General features: G+C 43.1%; 1 protein-coding gene across 1 annotated transcript in view; it reads left to right on the plus strand.

The window, feature by feature from the left end:
- The window catches only part of FNDC3B (fibronectin type III domain containing 3B), a 183049-nt gene that overhangs the window by 133539 nt on the left and 31367 nt on the right, over nt 1-18143 (plus strand). Inside the window, exons 12-21 of the mRNA XM_064385242.1 lie at nt 4190-4314; nt 6550-6724; nt 7384-7470; nt 8291-8429; nt 8970-9041; nt 9517-9635; nt 10888-10993; nt 11984-12156; nt 14183-14296; nt 16582-16731. Of these exons, the coding sequence (XP_064241312.1) occupies nt 4190-4314; nt 6550-6724; nt 7384-7470; nt 8291-8429; nt 8970-9041; nt 9517-9635; nt 10888-10993; nt 11984-12156; nt 14183-14296; nt 16582-16731 (1260 nt within the window). The remainder of the gene's footprint in view (nt 1-4189; nt 4315-6549; nt 6725-7383; nt 7471-8290; nt 8430-8969; nt 9042-9516; nt 9636-10887; nt 10994-11983; nt 12157-14182; nt 14297-16581; nt 16732-18143) is intronic.

Raw genomic sequence — 18143 nt, forward strand, 5'->3', positions numbered from 1 at the left:
TGTGAACTTTGAAATTAAAAACCCGAACTAATCAATTGATGACTTGATGCCAGGATTGATTATTCAGGGTAAGCAAAAAGCTAATCGGGGAAAAAATAGCATTAAAAATATACCACACATAAAACATGACTGTAAAGGAGGTGATGCTTTCCCTGATGCCAGCATTCATCAAAATCACTAAACTGTAACTGCACTGAAAAATGCTGCTGGCACTGCTGTAAGAACCAGGCCTTTGTTACTAATTAGATGTGAAATGCTTGTTGTGTGATTAAGTGGTAGTAAATAAATGTTTCTCTTGTGTATATGGATAGCCAGAGTATCCTATTCATTCTCGATGGGAAAGGGCAGCAATGTTCCTGAGCCACAGACAAGGACATCCCTCTCATGCAGTCTGTGTCTCTGTTCCTTGTAGAGCTCAAAGCAGCTTTAATTCTTACCCAGTAAGCAGCTCATTTTAATTTACTCCAGAGAGAGACTGATACAATACCACACTATTTAATGATTTGATGATAGATAGTTAATAATGAAGTTTACATAGAAATAAATTGGGATAATTTTGTTCTGCCACTAAGTTTTAAATTCCTGGAGGTAGCAGAGATGTGCTTGTTTATACCAGCTGATAATCTGAGCCAGGCATCTCAGTGGTGATCCACCAGAGTTGGGTACAGGGAGCTCCACGTTTGTGTTTGTTCACTTACCTGCCCTGTGAGTTTGTTCTGTGGCTGTGCCACTCTTGTGAGACGTGCAGGAGGAGAGCCTTGCATAAAATTGGGGTTTTGTGCATAATTTAGGGATGTTTTGTAGGTCCTTTTCTGCCTTCTGAGTGTTTGTGTGTAGAGAAAACTCAGTAACTTGCATAACTGGCACAGTAAATGCTCTGCAGAGATCTGAGGGTGTGTTGCACTAATTGTTGACAGTTTGCTCCACAGCTCTGTGTCAGACTGAATTTCAGGCTGTTCCTTTTTGTTGCCAGCACGACCCAAACCCAGAAGGCAGTGCTGGTGTGGCCACAGCAGATGTCAGCCCTGCATCCTGCTCCCAGATGTGGTGCTGAGCTGTGCTTCAGTCGTGTGCAGGCTGTGCTCCCTTCCTGCCCTGCTGTACCTGCAGCAGCCCCTTCCTCCTCTTGTGTTTATTTACTGCTGGGTCTGCTGCAGGGAGCTCAGTCAAAAAAAACCATTTCAAATCCCTTCTTCAGTAAATACACTCTCCAAAGAAAATCAAGCAGCCTGTGCTGAGTGAGTGTGCAGCTTGAAATATTGCAGAAATAGCGGGCAGAGCTCTGAATTGTGTTTAAAGGCTGTGCTGGAGCATTGTGCAATGCAGGATGGATTTGTGGAGCTGAATTGTCCTTGTTTCACACAGGGTGCTGATGGTCCTTCACAGGGTGGGCTGTCCTGGAGGAGAAAAGGGAACCCAGGCTGGAGGAGGCAGGAGAAGACTTCCCCAGGCTGGGGAAATCAGACAGCGCTCTCCCTCTGCAATCTGGGGATTACAAATCCTCGCAGAAATGATACAGTGTATTTTAAGCGATTTACGAAACATTATTTGAAGGATTAAAAACTTGGATGCCGAGTGTACAAAGAACAGGAGAAGGATTCTGGGAAAGCTGTAAGACTCTTGGGTGGCAGCCAGTACCAGCCTGCCAGTTGTTCCTGTCTATAATTATGCCAGCATTAGTGCTTTCATAAATCTTGGGAGAGAAGGAGTGGAGAGGCTATTTCCAGGCTATTAATGCCAGGATAATTAGAAATATCGGCCAGCCTCTCCAATTAGTGCCAATAGAATCCAAAATACCAGCCAGTCTGAGTAATCTGAATACCAGTTGGTCTCTGAGTGAGTCTGGGGAATGTACAATACCAGTTCTGGAAGAGAAATATGTACAATATCAGGGTTTGTACTGTTATAAAGTTAAGGATACCTTAAATGTTTGGCAATCGTGGCAAAATTTTAACCAGCCAGGCTGACAAATGAGAGTTTGCTTGGCCCATTGCTCTCAGTTCAGGCATAGAGATTTTCCATGATTTCCCCTTTTTTTCCCAGCATTGTTTCATTGACCATATGCTTAGCAATTGGTCACTTTGTTCTCTTCGACAAAAAGCATAGGAAAATTATTTTTAAAATGGCATTCTTAAACAGAAATCCAAAATAAATCAAATGTTTTCAATTATTTATAAGCAGTGAAGTCATTAAAGAGTTGAGGAAAAATTAATTTAAGGCAACTCAACCTGTAAAAGAGTTTGCATAGGGGAAAAAAATCTATTTTTAGTCGTGCTGAACTGATGAATGGATATTTTACTGAAACATAAGATTTCTAATTAGGTTTTGTATAGTCTGCATTTTAAATATATTACTGCTGAGCTGAGAAGTATGCTCACCTGTTATTTTTTGTGCTAAAGAAATTCTCTCGTAGAACTCTGTAGCTAGGAATTCTATCACAGCACTCTGTGGCTAGGGATTTTAGATCTGAAAAGATTTTCCTCATTTACAAAATGTTTTTGCTCCGATTTTGTGGTTCTTTTCCAATTCCCCTCCTAAATTTACCTGAGCTGTGCAGTAATGCTACAGCTGGAGCAGGTGGGTGAAGCTGAAGGAGATTGTGTGTGAAGGAGTTCTAGAACAAGTGTAGGCTCCCACTGTGTAAATAAAAGTTCTGGCTGTTTGCCAGCGTGCTAAACGTCCCTTCAGTGCCTCCACACTGCTGTGCTGGAAATCTGTGTGGCTGTTTCTGGCCTGATAAACACATTCTGGAGGTTCACTACAAACCTTTCAGGGAGTTTTTCCTTCTATGTCACAGTCCGAGGGAGAAGAAGTAGAAATTGGCTGGGGCCAGTGCAAAATGCGTGTCCCACTGAGGCATTTTTGAGCTCTCTAGTGGTGATGTTCTGGGCATGGAGGAGGAGCAGCGTGTGGGAGGGCAGAGTGAGCCCAAGGAGGCACAGCAGGTGAGGCTGCTGGCCTCAGGGGGGTGCCCGTGTAAATAGTACAGTTAAAATTAAAAATGGTACAGACACGTGCCAGAACTAGTAAATGGCTCAGCAGAGCTTTTCAGTCAGGAGAAGTTGCAGAGATGGACATAGCCCTGTCTTCTGCACATGCTGGAGCCATGGGTGTGCTTTGTCAGGCTTCCATTCTGGTGGGCTTTTTGGGTACTTCATAAAGTAATTGTCCAATAATTTTGTATTTGAGTATTGAAATTAAAATTCCTTTCAGCTGTTCCAGTTCTGGTGGATATTATTTATGAGGAGCTGAGCAGTCCATGCCCTTTCTCCTGAAAGATTTCAAGCTGCCTGTTTTCCTTGTGTGGCCTAGAATGAGTCCAGATATTCCCTGCTAATTTAGGGTGTCTGTCCTGCAAACTGCTGGGCTTTATTCCTGCCCCAGGGTGTTCCAAGCTGGGCTGCACTGATAGGGTTTTAGTTTTGTTTTAAATGTGGTGGGGTCAGGGAGAGAACTTCTGAGTGTCCTTGTGCTTGGTGCTGAGGCACAAACCAGTCCCTGAGGAAGTGTTTGGGAGCTGGAGAAGTGTCTCCATCCCCTCTGGGCTGCTGCCTCGTGCTGTCTTTACCAGGATGGATCATTGCTCCTGGTCACAGTGATGTGCAGCTCCCAAAAACCATCCCTCTGGCAAACAACTCCCTTAACAAAGTTACAAACTTCCCCAGAAAACGCTGTTCACTCATCACACGCCGGGTGCAGAGCCTGGCACGCTGGGTTTTCCTCTGGGATGAGGAAATTTTGCCCGGAGAGCAGGGGAAGGTCCCACCCAGCTGGCTCTGGCTGTGCTGGACCGTGGGGAGCGAGAGCCCTCTTGTGGGACTGGGAATTGCTGAGACAATCCCAGCGAGGGATGCACGGGGCAGGACAGTGCTGGCAAAGTGTTGGCTGCGCCTTTCCCCTGCTCCTGTGGCCGAGGAGACTCAGAGATTCGTTTCATTGATCATTTCCCCACTTTTTTGTTTGTGAGTGGGGTAAATTGCATTTCAGGCTGCGGCTGTAGACACATCTCACCACTCCCAGAAGGTGAGAAGGGATGTGACAGCAGGCAGACTGTGCTGAGCTGTGTGATTTTCAGAGCACAGCTTCCTTTATGAGAACATCTAATTTTGATATCACTTAACAGCTCCTGACACGAGCGTGGTGTGGTTTTGTTTCGTAGCGATCCAATTACAGATTCCTCTCTTTCTAGGGAAAGAGGAACAGCGGTTTCAGAGAATGTTACTTTGGGAGCCAGAAGCATTGCAAGCTGACCAAGCTGTGCCCAGCTCTGGGTTACACCTTCCGCCTGGCAGCCCAGAATGACATCGGTACTAGGTGAGTCCCTCAGAGAGCCTGGGAGCATTCCTGAGAAAAAATGCTGGTTGAAAAGTTCACCCATCAATGCCAGCATAAAGAGGTATTTCTGGGGGGCTTTTGTTTCTTTTCTCTTCATGGTTTCGAGCTAAATATCTGACATTTGCTCTGTTGTTAATGCTTCAAGGTAAGTCAGGCTTTCCTTGGTGATGCCCTTCACCTCCCCGGGAATTGCTGTGTACCTTCAGCGTGATGAGATCAGCCTGAGCAGATAGGCTCCTTTTGAGGTGTTAAATGCTGTTTTGTGGTCTGTTCCTAATACGAAAAGAATACATCTGTTATGTAAAATTCCCACTAGGGACCTCTGTGAACCAAGAAAAACAAGCAAGGGGAAGTTGAGTTACAGATTTTGAAAGGAATCTTGATATATTTATTTTTCTGGTTTAAAGCAAAGCCCTTCTGTCTCTTTTCAGCAGCACAGTCCCTTCCTTCTTCAGGACTGGCAGGGCTGGCTGATGGGGTGGGAAAGAAGGGAGAGACAGGCAGGGCTGAGAGAGGACAGGCACATCCAAGGCACTGAAGGATGGGGTTTAGCTTCTGCTTTTCCTTGCACACAAACTGATGCACTCACCTGAAGATGGGTGAGAAATCAGACTTAGTTCAGTCCTCTGGGAGCTGCTGGGGAACATGGGGATGAAATTTAATGTGTTCTGCAGCTGAGGGGGGGCAGAGTGTGCCCAGGGAGATGTTGTGCTGCATGGGCAGGCTGTGCTTCTGGGCTCAGGCAAGCAGGGCAGGCCAGGAAAGGTTTAGCTGTGAAGAAGCCAAACATCCAGAGCCCTTGTGCACTCCTGTATTGTCCTCCTTAGCTAAACAGGATCTAATCATTATTACAAGGACACAGAAGAAACACCAGTGGTATAGAACAATGTGTTTGTGGAGGGAGACTCCTGCATTGTTCTCTCTTCTCAAACACAAGCCTCTCAGTAATTTATAGCTTTAGAAAGCTTCTTTATTCCTGTTCCTGTGTTTTCCCTGACATGGACTGAGACCACTCATGTGTGCACAGGGTCCCTTTTCCCAACTTCTTGCAAGATTAATTCCCTCCCCATTGAAATAATACTCAGTGTGGAGGGAGAGGGGGGCTGAGCTGGTGCTGCTGAGTGGAAGTGGAAGGGAATTGGGTTTGTGCAGAGTTCCCAGTTCTGGCATCTCTTTTCTTTGCCAGGTTCCAGATTTTTAAAATATCTTAGTGCATGTTTCAACACTCCTCCCCCCCCTTTTTTTAGTTTGTTCTCTTTCTCCCTTTATTCTCTCCCCTCAGGCTGCTGAGGAAGGAGTGAGCTAAAAACTATTTATGGTCAGCTGTTCTGTGCTAATCTGTGAGATAAGCACCAGCAACACATGCCTTATTTTTATAGACAGCACTCAAAATTAAGGCATGATAATGTCATCTAACACTTCATGAGATTGTTTTGGTTTGTTGTAATGCTTGTGGACTTACCATGTATGATGATTTTTGTCCTGTTTGGGTTTTAGTTATAGGTGCTTTCTTTAAATATAAGTGTATTTCAACAAATAGGTTATTTTTGAGAAAGAAGATTCGGAATAAGGAGATTTGGCTTTTTTTGTGGGTTAAGTTCATCGTGTGACTTTAATGCAGAAAATACATTTTTTACTTTGGAAACAGATTTGAAAATTACAAGAATGTCACCTTCCTTTGAGAGCTTGATCAGAGTTTACAGAATTTGTATTCTGAACATCTTGGGTTCAACATCCAAAAGTTGAACACTTGAGGCTTTATGTCCTGTACTCTAGTTCCCCTTTGTTAAATGAAATTTTCCTCAGAGTTAATACCAAGTTAATATTTTCAGGCATTCAGATATTTTTTTCCAGTGTTATTGTGGTGAGATCTGAAAAATGACTGTGAGGACACATTATCCTGCTTTTTTTTTCTGTTCTTATTTCTGGCATTTCCTAACTGGGTGTTCATCTTTTCCACCTGAGAAATTTGAGCTTTGTCCAAATTTTTTGAAAATGTGAAATATTTCTCTAAGTACATTGAGGTCTAGGTTTCTTTAGCTTGGTGTTTTTGTGGTGGTGGGGTGGGTTTATTTGGGGTTTATTTGGGTTATTTTTTGGTTGTTGTTGTTTTGTTTTTTGGGTTTTTTTGTTTGTTTCTTTGTCGGGGACGATTTGGAGGTTTGTTTTCCTGTATGTAATATTCCTCTCTCTCTCTGCTCTGTCTCTGAGCAGTGGGTACAGCCAGGAGGTGGTTTGCTACACTGCAGGCAATATTCCTCAGACCCCTTCTGCACCACGGCTCATCCGAGCCGGTGTGACGTGGATCTCATTGCAGTGGAACAAAGTAGAGGGATGCACACCAGAGGAAGTGATTTCCTACACCCTGGAAATTCAGGAAGAAGATAATGTAAGTGCTGTGCAGCCATAAAGCGCACGACTTAAACTGAGTTTTGATTTATTAACTGGGGATCACAGGGAGGCAGCATGCACTGCTCCTTTGGAGGGCCTTCCAGGAGTACTGGGAACTTGGCAGGGTGGAGCTCTGTGATTTGCTCTGCTGCACAGCAGAATTAGCAATCCTTATAGCTGAAAATCTCTGCTGTCATCTGTGATTACTTACAAAGCCACAGAGGATTCTGTGAGGTGCAGGGCAGCTTGTCCTTAGCCAGGTCAGTGTGCCATGTCCTCCTGGCTGCTGCTCTGTGTGCTTGTGTTCTGTCATCTGTCACTTCCAGTTCTGTAGCAGGTCAAACTGCCACGATTGGTTTTGTGCTTATTTTGCAGCAAAATTACCTTATTCAGGGCAGCTGCAATGTGTTTTTTCTTTAAAAAAAAAGTATTGTGGCCTTGCAGTTTAAAACCAGTGGTAGTAATAATAATTAATATTGTTATATATATGTTTGGGAGGTTTTTTAGGGTTTTTTTTTGGTTTTTTGTTTCTTTTTTTAAAAGCACTCGGCTATAAAGCCCTTTTGCTGTAACTTGTTGTAGGTACAGACTAACAACAGGGAACACTTTCTCAGACTCCTCAGTTATGGGAATTTGTTTGGTTTTGTATTTTTTTAGGACAGCGTGTTTCACCCAAAGTACACTGGAGAGGAGCAAGCCTGTACTGTGAAGAATCTCAGAAGAAGCACACAGTATAAATTCAGGGTAATGTCTTTTTCCTCTTGTCATTGTGTTGTGTTTTCTGTTCATTTGGGCATTCACAGCTTCTCTGAGCAGCCTATGCCAGGGCCTCAGCACCCTCACAGGGAATTCACTTTTCCTTCTCAGTGGGACAGAAAACCTTGTGAAGTTGCCTGAACCACCCAAAGGATTGGGAAGTTTTTGTGCTGTCAGTCTGAGATGATGCCTTTAGCTTAGCATCATAAAGGCTGCTGTGGCTGGTGAGAGGAGAGAACCCTTAGTGCTTCTTTGCAGCCCTGCTTTCAAATTAAACATGGGTTTCACAAAACTGCATTGATATCAGAACAAATTTGTAGCCTGGTGTCACTGGCTACAGGCACAACTTTGATCTGACTTTTAATTGTGTGATTATCGATACTCTGAATTACTTTGTAAAGAGCAGCTAGAAATACCTCCGAAACAAAAATACCAAAGTTGTTGTTATAGTACTCTTATCTTGTTATTATTATAGTTCTTGTTATAGTTCTCTTATTTTTCTTTTATGAGAAAACTAATTGTTGCAAGTTGACCACTTCTTATTTTTAAGAAGTGACTTTTCTTTTTCTTTAAAGGGAAAACCAGCACTGCTTTTGTCTTAAACATGTCATGATCTACTGCTGATGGAGGGAGGGGAAGAAATCAGTGCAGTTTGTAAAGAAACATTATGACAATCTAGTATCTGTGACTACAATCCCACACACTTTGGGATGTGACATTTGTGCAGTTACTGAAAGAAGCCTGATGCAGAACTGCCAGAAGAGCAGTTGCAGTGAGCAAGGACAAACTCGTTCTGTTTTTGTTTCAGCTGTTTGCTTCCAACGTGGAAGGGAAGAGTTCTCCCAGCGAGGTGTTGGTCTGCACAACCAGCCCAGACAGGCCAGGACCTCCCACCAGACCCGTGATCAATGGGCCAATAACATCTCATGGCTTTAGTGTGAAGTGGGGTAAGCCAGCTCAGGCTGATGTAGCAGAGCTTTCTGGGGTCGTAAGAAATTCAGATAAAATTGTGTAAATATGGGTTAGAACTTGGATTATTTCATGCTCCTTCTCAGCCCAAAGTTGAATGTGTTTGGAGAACTTGACAACTTTTTTTTTTTCATATTCTGAAAGGTGTGGAGAGAGTCTTGTGTGTTCAGAAGCAAAAATGTTTTGGGTTTTATTAACTCGCACTCAAGCGCATCTTCAGACTTTTCACTCTCCATTTCATGTCCCAGTGCAGCTCCATTCCAGCTGCTTCCTTTATTAATGGGGCAAACCTCCACACAGCTTCCCTTTCAGGGCTTTTTCCATACATTTTGTTTGGATCATTATTATCCAGCAGCCTTAGTCTGAATCATGCTGAAAACAAATTTCTGTTACCCATTTCTGCTGCACATAACCTGGTGTAGTTCCTGTGGAGGAGTTTGTGGAGAAGGAGCTGGATCAGAAACAGGTTTGGTAATTGTTTTGTTATCTTACACTTCTATCTTGTCTGATTTTTTCAGATCCTCCACAGGATAATGGTGGTTCAGAAATCCTAAAGTATCTGCTGGAGATTTCTCAAGGAAGTCCAGAAGGTAAACTTGAGAAAGTTGTCTCAATTTCAAAACACTGTGGCTACTATATGGAAGTCCTGATTCTTTAGATTATTATAATTAATGTCCTAATAATGTGATTAAAACAGTTATGTATTTTCAGGATTCCTGGGTGAGCTGGGGTTGGATTTTGGGAAGGTTTTGTAGTGGGTTTTTAGGTATCCTCTTTTTGCTAACAATGACAGAACTTTACATTATATGGCTAGAAATATTTTTCTTTATATTTGTGTACATATATTTGCACACTTCTACATTACATATAATACTCATATTTATTTGTAAGTATATGTATTTGCATGTATGTCTATGTCTTATGTCTTCAAGTGGAAAGTAACATTCATAGTAGTACTAATGATTTTCCTGAAATACATAATTTGTGGATGATTTTCTGTTCTCCTATTCACTCCTAAATGTGTTGCTTTCCACTTCTTTAAACTTGGATATATCTTATTTTCAGCAAACCAGTGGGAAGTGGCTTATAGTGGCTCAGCTACAGAATACACCTGTACTCACTTGAAACCAGGCACTTTGTATAAACTCCGGGCGTGCTGTATCAGCACTGGTGGACACAGTCAGGTGGGTATTATCTAACAATAAGGGCTATTGGGTTTTTATTTTTCAGAGATTTATCTACTAATTTTGGTAAAATACTTCATCTTCCAAAAGAAGGGAAATGTTTTCCCTGTGTTACAGTAAAACTGCACTGATTGCTGTTAATCTCATGCTTCAAGTTGCTGAAATTTACATTTCTGTGTGTACATAATTTTCTTTTCAGCAAGCTGCAATTTAGTGAGATTTGGTTTGTTCAAAACCAATCTGTAGTTGTTTATATTTACATTAGAAAAGACCATCATGTTTATCTGATGTGGCCACTTGCTTGAAAAAGGCCACAGACTGTCATGTGCTTGACCCTGTATTGATTGGAGGATGAAGAACGAAGTGGTTTTTGTAACAATTATCTTTCATATGGCTGAATCCTTTAAGTTTTTGGGTTCCTTTCTCATACCCCAATTCCTGTAATTCCCCTCTTTGATTTAAATTCAGTACCTATACACTTACTCCTCCTGCTTTGATAAGTTTTTTTCTCATTTCAGATTGAGTACTTTAGGCCTTGACATTATTTTCAAACTGAAGAAAATTAAAACAGAGAGCCCAGTATTGAGAATGCTAATGAAGGAGCTCTATTAATTGCATTTGTACTAACGTGCTTGATAGCATCTCCTCTCCTTTACTATTTATATAAATTTCCATGAAGCGGTGGGTGTAGAAGACAATTTCTTGTGCTGTTCTGTAGCTTTGAGGGTGGTGGCCATGGCAGAGGTGACTGAGCTGTGTAGGTGTACAGCAGGGTGTAACTGAGCTGTGCAGGTGTACAGCAGGGTGTAACTGGGCTATGCAGGTGTAACTGAGCTGTGTAGGTACAAAGCAGGGTGTAACTGAGCTGTGTAGGTACAAAGCAGGGTGTAACTGAGCTGTGTAGCTGTACAGCAGGGTGTAACTGAGCTGTGTAGGTACAAAGCAGGGTGTAACTGAGCTGTGCAGGTGTACAGCAGGGTGTAACTGAGCTGTGTAGGTGTACAGCAGGGTGTAACTGGGCTGTGCAGGTGTACAGCAGGGTGTAACTGAGCTGTGCAGGTGTACAGCAGGGTGTAACTGAGCTGTGCAGGTGTACAGCAGGGTTTAATTGGCTGTGCAGGTGTAGAGCAGGGTGTAACTGAGCTGTGCAGGTGTACAGCAGGGTGTAACTGAGCTGTGCAGGTGTAGAGCAGGGTGTAACTGGGCTGTGCAGGTGTACAGCAGGGTGTAACTGGGCTGTGTTCTCCCGCAGTGCTCCGAGAGTTTACCTGTCCGCACGCTGAGCGTCGCGCCGGGGCCGTGCCGCCCGCCCAGGCTGCTGGGCAAGCCGAGGCACAGGGAGGTGCAGCTGCAGTGGGGTAAGCCAGTGCAGCATCCTGCTGCTCCACAGCTTTGGTTCTGCTGCTGAGCTTCAGCCTTTGTTTCTGCTGCTTGTGTCCTGTTCCCTGGGAAGTGCACAGCAAATGCCACTGGAGTCTGAGCAAATCAGAAATGCAGCTTCCCATCAGGTGTGGTGGCTCAGGGTTGGATTTCTGAGCTGCCCTTTAGGTCTTACACACTGCTCCCATTTTATTTTTTTAGCCCTGTCCCTCTCAGGGCTATTAAGTATCAGCTTCATTAGAATATCTATCTTTTTAGTTCAAAACCACAGTGTGACCCAAAATCTTTTTTTTATTCCTTTGCAATATTGGCTTGACAGAAGCGTTTTGGTACCTCTAATGTGTAATTTTTTCAAAAATTTGAGTTAGAACATATTGAGGGTTTGGGTGGCATTTAAATCCTGATCCACAGTATAACACATAATCTATTGGACCCCTGTTACTTTGCAAAGATGTTTGACTACACTCATGGCACTAAGTTGTCAAAAAAAAGAACAGTTTTCAGAATGCAAGACACATGCCAGTCTCCAACAGTGTTTTCTTTACAGTGATAATCTTGCAGCATCCTAGTATTTTTCTGGCATCATTTGTTAAGCCAAATTCTGGATAAGTAAAATTTCTAACTGTCAAATATATTTCAACACCAGTGTAAAAATCCACCAAATGCTTCCTGGAAACATTTTGGTGGGTGCTGTTTTTCTGATCCCCAGGCAGTTTGATTCCGTGCTACTGGCTTGTAACATAACGTGTGGGTATTATCAAATACATTGTTTTCATGGGCAAAAACAAAGGTGCTCTCAACAAAAATGAGATAGTTGTGTCTGTATCTATATAGATAGAAGATATCTGTGAGATATCTTCTGTCTATACACAGAAGCAGAAATACACATTTCAGTGGTATATGAAGTAAAAAATGTCTGTTCTGGCGCACACCTTGATGCTATTAATGAATTCCATGATTTCTTCTAGATGTCCCTGAGTCAGAAAGTGGCTGCCCTGTCTCTGAGTACAGCGTGGAGATGACAGCCCCTGAAGCAGTGGTTTCTGAGGTGTACCACGGGGCTGAGCTGGAGTGCACTGTGGGCAGCCTCCTGCCCGGGGCCACCTACGCGTTCCGGGTGCGCGCCCTGAACGACGGCGGGGTACGTGAGCTGCCCCAGCCCCTCTGGGGTGCTGCTCCTCAGCTGGGGCAGGGGAGGTGGGCAAAGGAAAAACCGTGTGGTAAATGCTCAAAAGGAACGTGGGAGGAGGAGCGGCAGTTTTAGACCTGGGTCTCTTCTAAAAGGAGATTTCGGGTACTGGTACGGTTTGGCCAGAATCAGCTGCTCTCAAATGTGCCAAATCCCTGCTAAAACTCATGGCTGCTTGCAGGGAGGATTCTTTTCATCCTCATTCTGTTGCATTTCCTTCTTTTTTGTTTTAAATCTAAAGTGTGTAAAAACAAAAGTGCAGTTTCACCCAGGTGGTGTGTTTGAGGGAAACTCACACCCCTGGTGACTTTTTTGTTTTAATTTCAAAAAAAATGTGTGCTTTATAGATTCAATGAGATTTTTCTATTAAATTATTTCCTTGGAAGAAGTGCCTTCCCAAATACATCAGAAATTCTGTCTGATGTCCATGGAGATCTGCAGAAAGATCTTTTTCATTGAGGTTTGGGTTGATTATGCTTGCCTTTGTGTTATTCCAGTGGTGTTTAATACAAAGTCCCAACTAAACTACATGCATTGTCGTGTTTCTCCCCAGGAAACCTTGATGACAAACATAACACAAAGGTTTGAAGTTATTCACTCATAGGGAGATGTTCTGTTAACACTTGGGCATTAGAAATATCTGCAAGACTCTTAAACTGTTTTGGTCTAAAAACACCCACTGTTTTGTTTTTGTGAAAAATTAATTAAATGCACATGGAAAGATTAGATTTGCTTGCTGGAGTGAAAGCCATTGCCTACCTGGTAGCTTTGAATATGTGATGCTTTGCCTTTTTTTTTTTTTTTTTTGGCAGAACAGTTGCAAAACATTTCTGGTTCCACCTTTGTTAAATGAGGGGACTGCTTCTAGTTTGGCTGTGTTTTTCTACCAGGTGCAAAATAGAGGGGGATGTCCTTTACCAGATTCCTTCTCCAAAACAGCCAAAGTCAATGAATGACATTTTTTGACATGTACATTCTTTGTAAGACAATGCAATCAGTGTTGGCCTTTCTTCGATGGCACATATTGACACATCTGCTGAGAAGTTTTCTGGGGTTCATAATTTCTCTGTTTGGCCTTTTTGTAGTGGCTCATTTTATTTCATGCTCACTAATACTGCATTACAAAATAAGTAAATACCAGTGTTTTTCCTCTAATTGCTTCCAAGTGAAGCTGCTTTGTTCTGGAGAATGATTTCTAATTAACTCGGGGATGTACTGAGCAAACTTCACTCTTCCACTCAGGAGGCCTCAGAAAGGCTGTTTCAGTGCTATCTCCTGTCCTCGCACTGCTGGATGAAGCCAGGTTCCCAGACTGCTGAAAATTGGCTTTTTCTTTTGCTAATCTGCATTTAAATTATTCTCCTTCCACGGGCTCAGAAGCTGTCTGAGCTGAGCTGCCCGTGCACGGCGTGTGCGCAGCGTATCCCCGCATGTTGTACCAGCCTGGGGCTCCAGCACATCCTGTCCTCTTACAAGGGACTTGGGGCAGGCATCCTGTGTAAAAGGAACTGGAAATGGACTCCAGTATGTGCTTTGGTCTTTGTGCTCCTCTTTGTATCCATGGGAAGCTGGTTTTGATACGTGAACACACTGTGCTAAGGTAAGGCAGAGGGACACAAGCTGTTCCTCAGTCACTGTGTGCTCATTCTCACTTTTGGGCAAATTGGAGGTGGCTTCTGCTTTCATGAGCACTTGCTGCCACACAGGAGGATGCACAAAGGATGTACATGCTCTCTGCTTGTTCCTGAGCTCGCCTCACACTTCAACTCTGAGTCATGTGTGAGGGCTCATCCTGAGTGCTGGTGTTTGGTGCCGGGTGTTGGAAGCCCAGTCTGCCTTTGAGAAGGTTTAGTGTGCTGAAAAGTTCACGTGCTGTTCTTGGAAAGCTCTCGAGGGCTTTGAGATGAGTGTACACCTGTATAATAATAATAATAATAATGATGATGATGATGATTGATGATGCCTTGTTCCCCTGTAGTACGGGCCGTATTCGGAGGCGACAGAGGTCACCACAGCAGCAGGACCACCAGGCCAGTGCAGAGCACCTTCCCTGTCCTTCCTGTCTGACACACGAGTCCTGGTCAGCTGGGAGGTGAGTCAGGTCCCTGCCTGTTTGATTCCACCTTGCTTACCCAAACAGTACAATCACCACAGAACTCAAAAGTGAGCTTGAGAGATGTTCACTGGTCCAGTGCTATCCTTTTATGCAAGGAAACCCTACATAGAAACTATTCTAATGCAGAAAATAATCTTTTCTGCTTTGCTCTGAAGAATTATACAAAGTTGGTCACTGGTCTTCCAGACCAGGATTCAGACACAAGGCATCCTGCACTGGCATCAGATGATAGAAGTGCTCTCTGCAAGCACTTTTTTTTAGCACATCAGCATGTTCTCAGTTGGAATTAAAATACAAATATTTGATTTTGGCTGAAACTGGAGTCTCTGATACAGAATTAACTCTCCATAAATGCTTATGGTGCAGAGCTTTTTCCCCCTCCAAAGTTGTTTGTCTTTTCCCCAAATATTTACTTTTATTTTAGTTTGTGTGCATTCCTCCTCAGTTCTCCAGCATCTTAGGCATTGGACTCAAGATAAGTGTTAGCTGAATTGCTAAGGGGATGATTGCTGCTATTAAAGAAAAAATGTTGTGTAATTAGGGCAAAAAAAAAAAGGATTTTACCATAAATAATAATTGTGATGTGGTTCAGTAGGGCTGTAGTTCTGCCACAGACTTTCAGTGAAAATCTAGGAGCCATCCCAGCCCTGCTTCTATTGAGCTCCTCCCCAAAACAATGCTCTGTTGAGAAAGAAGTCACTGACATTCTCAAGATGCTCAAATAAATTGTGCCAGTAACATATCTAGATACAAACATGATCTGCGTTTAATTTGATAACACACAGGTGTGTTTGGTGCAGTTTTGGTCTATTAATATTTTTTTGCAACTGGAAATCGCATTGAACTTTCAAGTGTTGCCTTTTAATGGTCAGGGATTTGCTCTCCCTAGCCATGAAGCAGTGGTTCTGGTAGGTTCTCTATTTATTTGAAGGATATATTTGTTTACTCTAGCTAAAAATAAAGCTGTGGTTTGCAGTGGTTATGTTTTCTTAAAGAGTGTCATTTTTTGGCTGATATGAATTAGAAAGAAAAACAGTGAAGCACTGTGGAGTGTGGCTAGAGAGCGCACTGTGGTGCCCATTGTGATGCTTTTTTTTTTTCAAATCTTGTTCTGAAATCTGGCTTAGGAGCTCTGAATGTTCCTACTCAAGCAGCTGGAAGCTCTGAGGCAGAGCCAGAGGAGCCCCTGTGCCTGTGCAGGGTGGTCGCTGTGGTGTGCAGCAAGGCTCTGGATCCTTGCACTGCAAATTACATCTTGCCTGTCAAAATCACAGAGTCCTTGTAGGCCACTCTTCTGCAGGCAGAGCAGTGCTTCTCTGAGCTGCTCACACAGTACAGCTCTACGTAGTTCTTTTGAAAACACTAAATATTTTGGTTTGGGAACTGTGCCTGTATTGGCTCATGTCCAGCACATTCAGGCATTGAATGTTCCCCAAATAAAGGTATTGCTGAGGATATGGGGAATGGGACAGGTTTAGATCAGATATTGGGAAGAAATTTTGTATTGTGAAGGTGGTGAGACACTAAAGCAGTTTGTCCAGAGCAGCTGTGGCTGCCCCATCCCTGGAAGTGTTCAAGGCCAGGTTGGATGTGGCTTGGAGCAGCCTGGTCTGATGAAGGTGTCCTGCCCATGGCAGGGGTTGGAATGAGGAGATCTTGAAGGTCCCTTTCAATCCAAACCTTTTGATGATTCTGTGATCCCATGGGAGTCTCATTGTGGGTGTGGATGTGCCAGGATCCATGTGGATGTGGATGTGGATGTCCCAGGTCCTGTTCTGGCACTGATGGGTGACTCCCACGGGAACCTCAGGCCAGCTCCTCCCTTGCTGGGGTGGTTCTTTCCTCAGCACATGAGTGACTGCTTCAGGCTCTGAAGCCAGTGCTTCCAGAGCTGTGTTTTGATCTCTCAGCTAGGCTGCACTAGGTTGATGCTTTTTTTATGTTCTCCACGGTTGAGCTTCTGCCAAGCCAGTGGAGAGACAATTTATTCCTGAGTGTCCTGATGGAAGGCAAAGTACCTGTGTACACTCATTTCTCTGAATTTCAATCAGGTAATTTTTGTGCAGAATTGTCCTGTTTCAGTAACCTCTTAGGGAACATTAACTCAGTACATTTCTATTTGCAGCAGTAATGGTGTATTAATTTAAAAATAAGGGTGGTTGTTGGGCTTTTTTTCCATGTACTTCATTCCTTCCCCAGTGAAACACAGCAATCCAAAGTGCTCATTTCTGAACTGAACCACATAAATATTTGTGTTGCAGAGTCCTGAATGTTCTGGTACTGACATCTCTGAATACAGATTAGAGTGGGGAGAAGAGGAGGAATCTCTACAGCTTGCATATAGTGGCACAGAAACCTGCTTTGAAATCAGTGACTTGTCAGCAGCAACGCATTACTGCTGCAGGCTACAGGTATGGCAGGGCTGCATGCATTGCCCTCTGAGAGCCAAACAGTTTCCTTCCACTGCTGTTCTTATTTTTATCTTTAGTCCCCTCTGAAATTACGTGCTCTGTAAGGCAGGAGGAATGCACATTTATTTTAAGCAATACAGACTGATGTGCTGCTTAAAAATTGCTCTTGTGTTTTGTTACTTTTGGTGACTAATGCTTGTAAGGGCCACCTTGCTCTCTGATACCAAAACAAAATGGTAATGGTTTAGAAAATTAAAAAAAAAAAAATTTTCTTCATGGTAAGGAGAGGTAAATAATATCCACCTCCCAAGGGGATATTGAAGATTTCCCTGGCTTAAATAATGAATTCCAGCATCTGTTTAATTTATCAAGTAAGGCAATGATTGCTGAGTAAATTCCTGTGTGTAGAGGAGATGGAGATGGTACCTGCAAGAAAGTGAGTTCTCATCTTTGCCATTTTGTTTCTTAGATGAGTGAGACTGAATCTCATCTAGAGTCTTTACATTATTTCTTTTTGTTTGATCTCTTTATCTCCTATATTTTCAGTAAAAAGTAGCAGTTAAAAAACATTTTGTGTATCTGTATGAAAGTAAAAAACCAAGACATTTCATCCTTTATGTCTACTGATAAATAAATGGAAGGTAAAGCTACTGGGTGTGAAGTAAAAATATTTTACCTAAGATACTCTTCCACACGATACATTTGTATGTGAAGACAGAACACCCCCACTAATCCAAATGCCCACCCAGCTGGTAACATGTGGACCACCCAGGGTAATTTCTTTGATCTGGGACAACATGCTTCTGTTGAGTGTTTCCTTCTTAGAGGTGCTTTTTTATTTAAACCAGGATATTGAATTTTTTTCATTTTTTAGGGAAGAAGGTTTGGAGGAGCTGGCCAGCAGCCCAAGAGCTCAGGCCCCACAACTCAAATGTATTTTGTGTCTTGGCCAGAGCTGGTGTGTGCCTTGCTCTGGCACTGTGGGGGAAGGAGAAGGAGGGAATGTGTGAGAGGCTGGGAGGTGTGAGCCAGAAAGTGCCTCTTGTTTCTGCAAGAGGGAGAGCATTCAGCATCTGCTGGGCAGGGAGGAGGCTCTGAGACCGCTGCTGTGGGGAGCCCAAGGAAAATTTCGTGTTAAAAATGGAAACAGCCAGCTGTATGGCATCTTTGATTTCCAGTGGGTGCTTATTTCAAACTACCTGCCACAAAAATGTTGCACAAATCTACTCAGTTTTTAATGCAGCCAGTAAAATTTAATCCATAGGCAGAAGTTACAGGAAAGGCACAACAGCAAGAAGATATTTTATTGAAGTCCATCAGTGACTCAGGTATTACTTTCTGGAGAGCTTCATCCTGTGGATCTGATCCTCTGTGTTATGTGAAGAAGAATTTCTTACAAGATACACAGTAAT

The sequence above is a fragment of the Passer domesticus genome, chromosome 11 (assembly GCF_036417665.1).
Source record: "Passer domesticus isolate bPasDom1 chromosome 11, bPasDom1.hap1, whole genome shotgun sequence".
Classification (NCBI taxonomy): Eukaryota; Metazoa; Chordata; class Aves; order Passeriformes; family Passeridae; genus Passer; species Passer domesticus.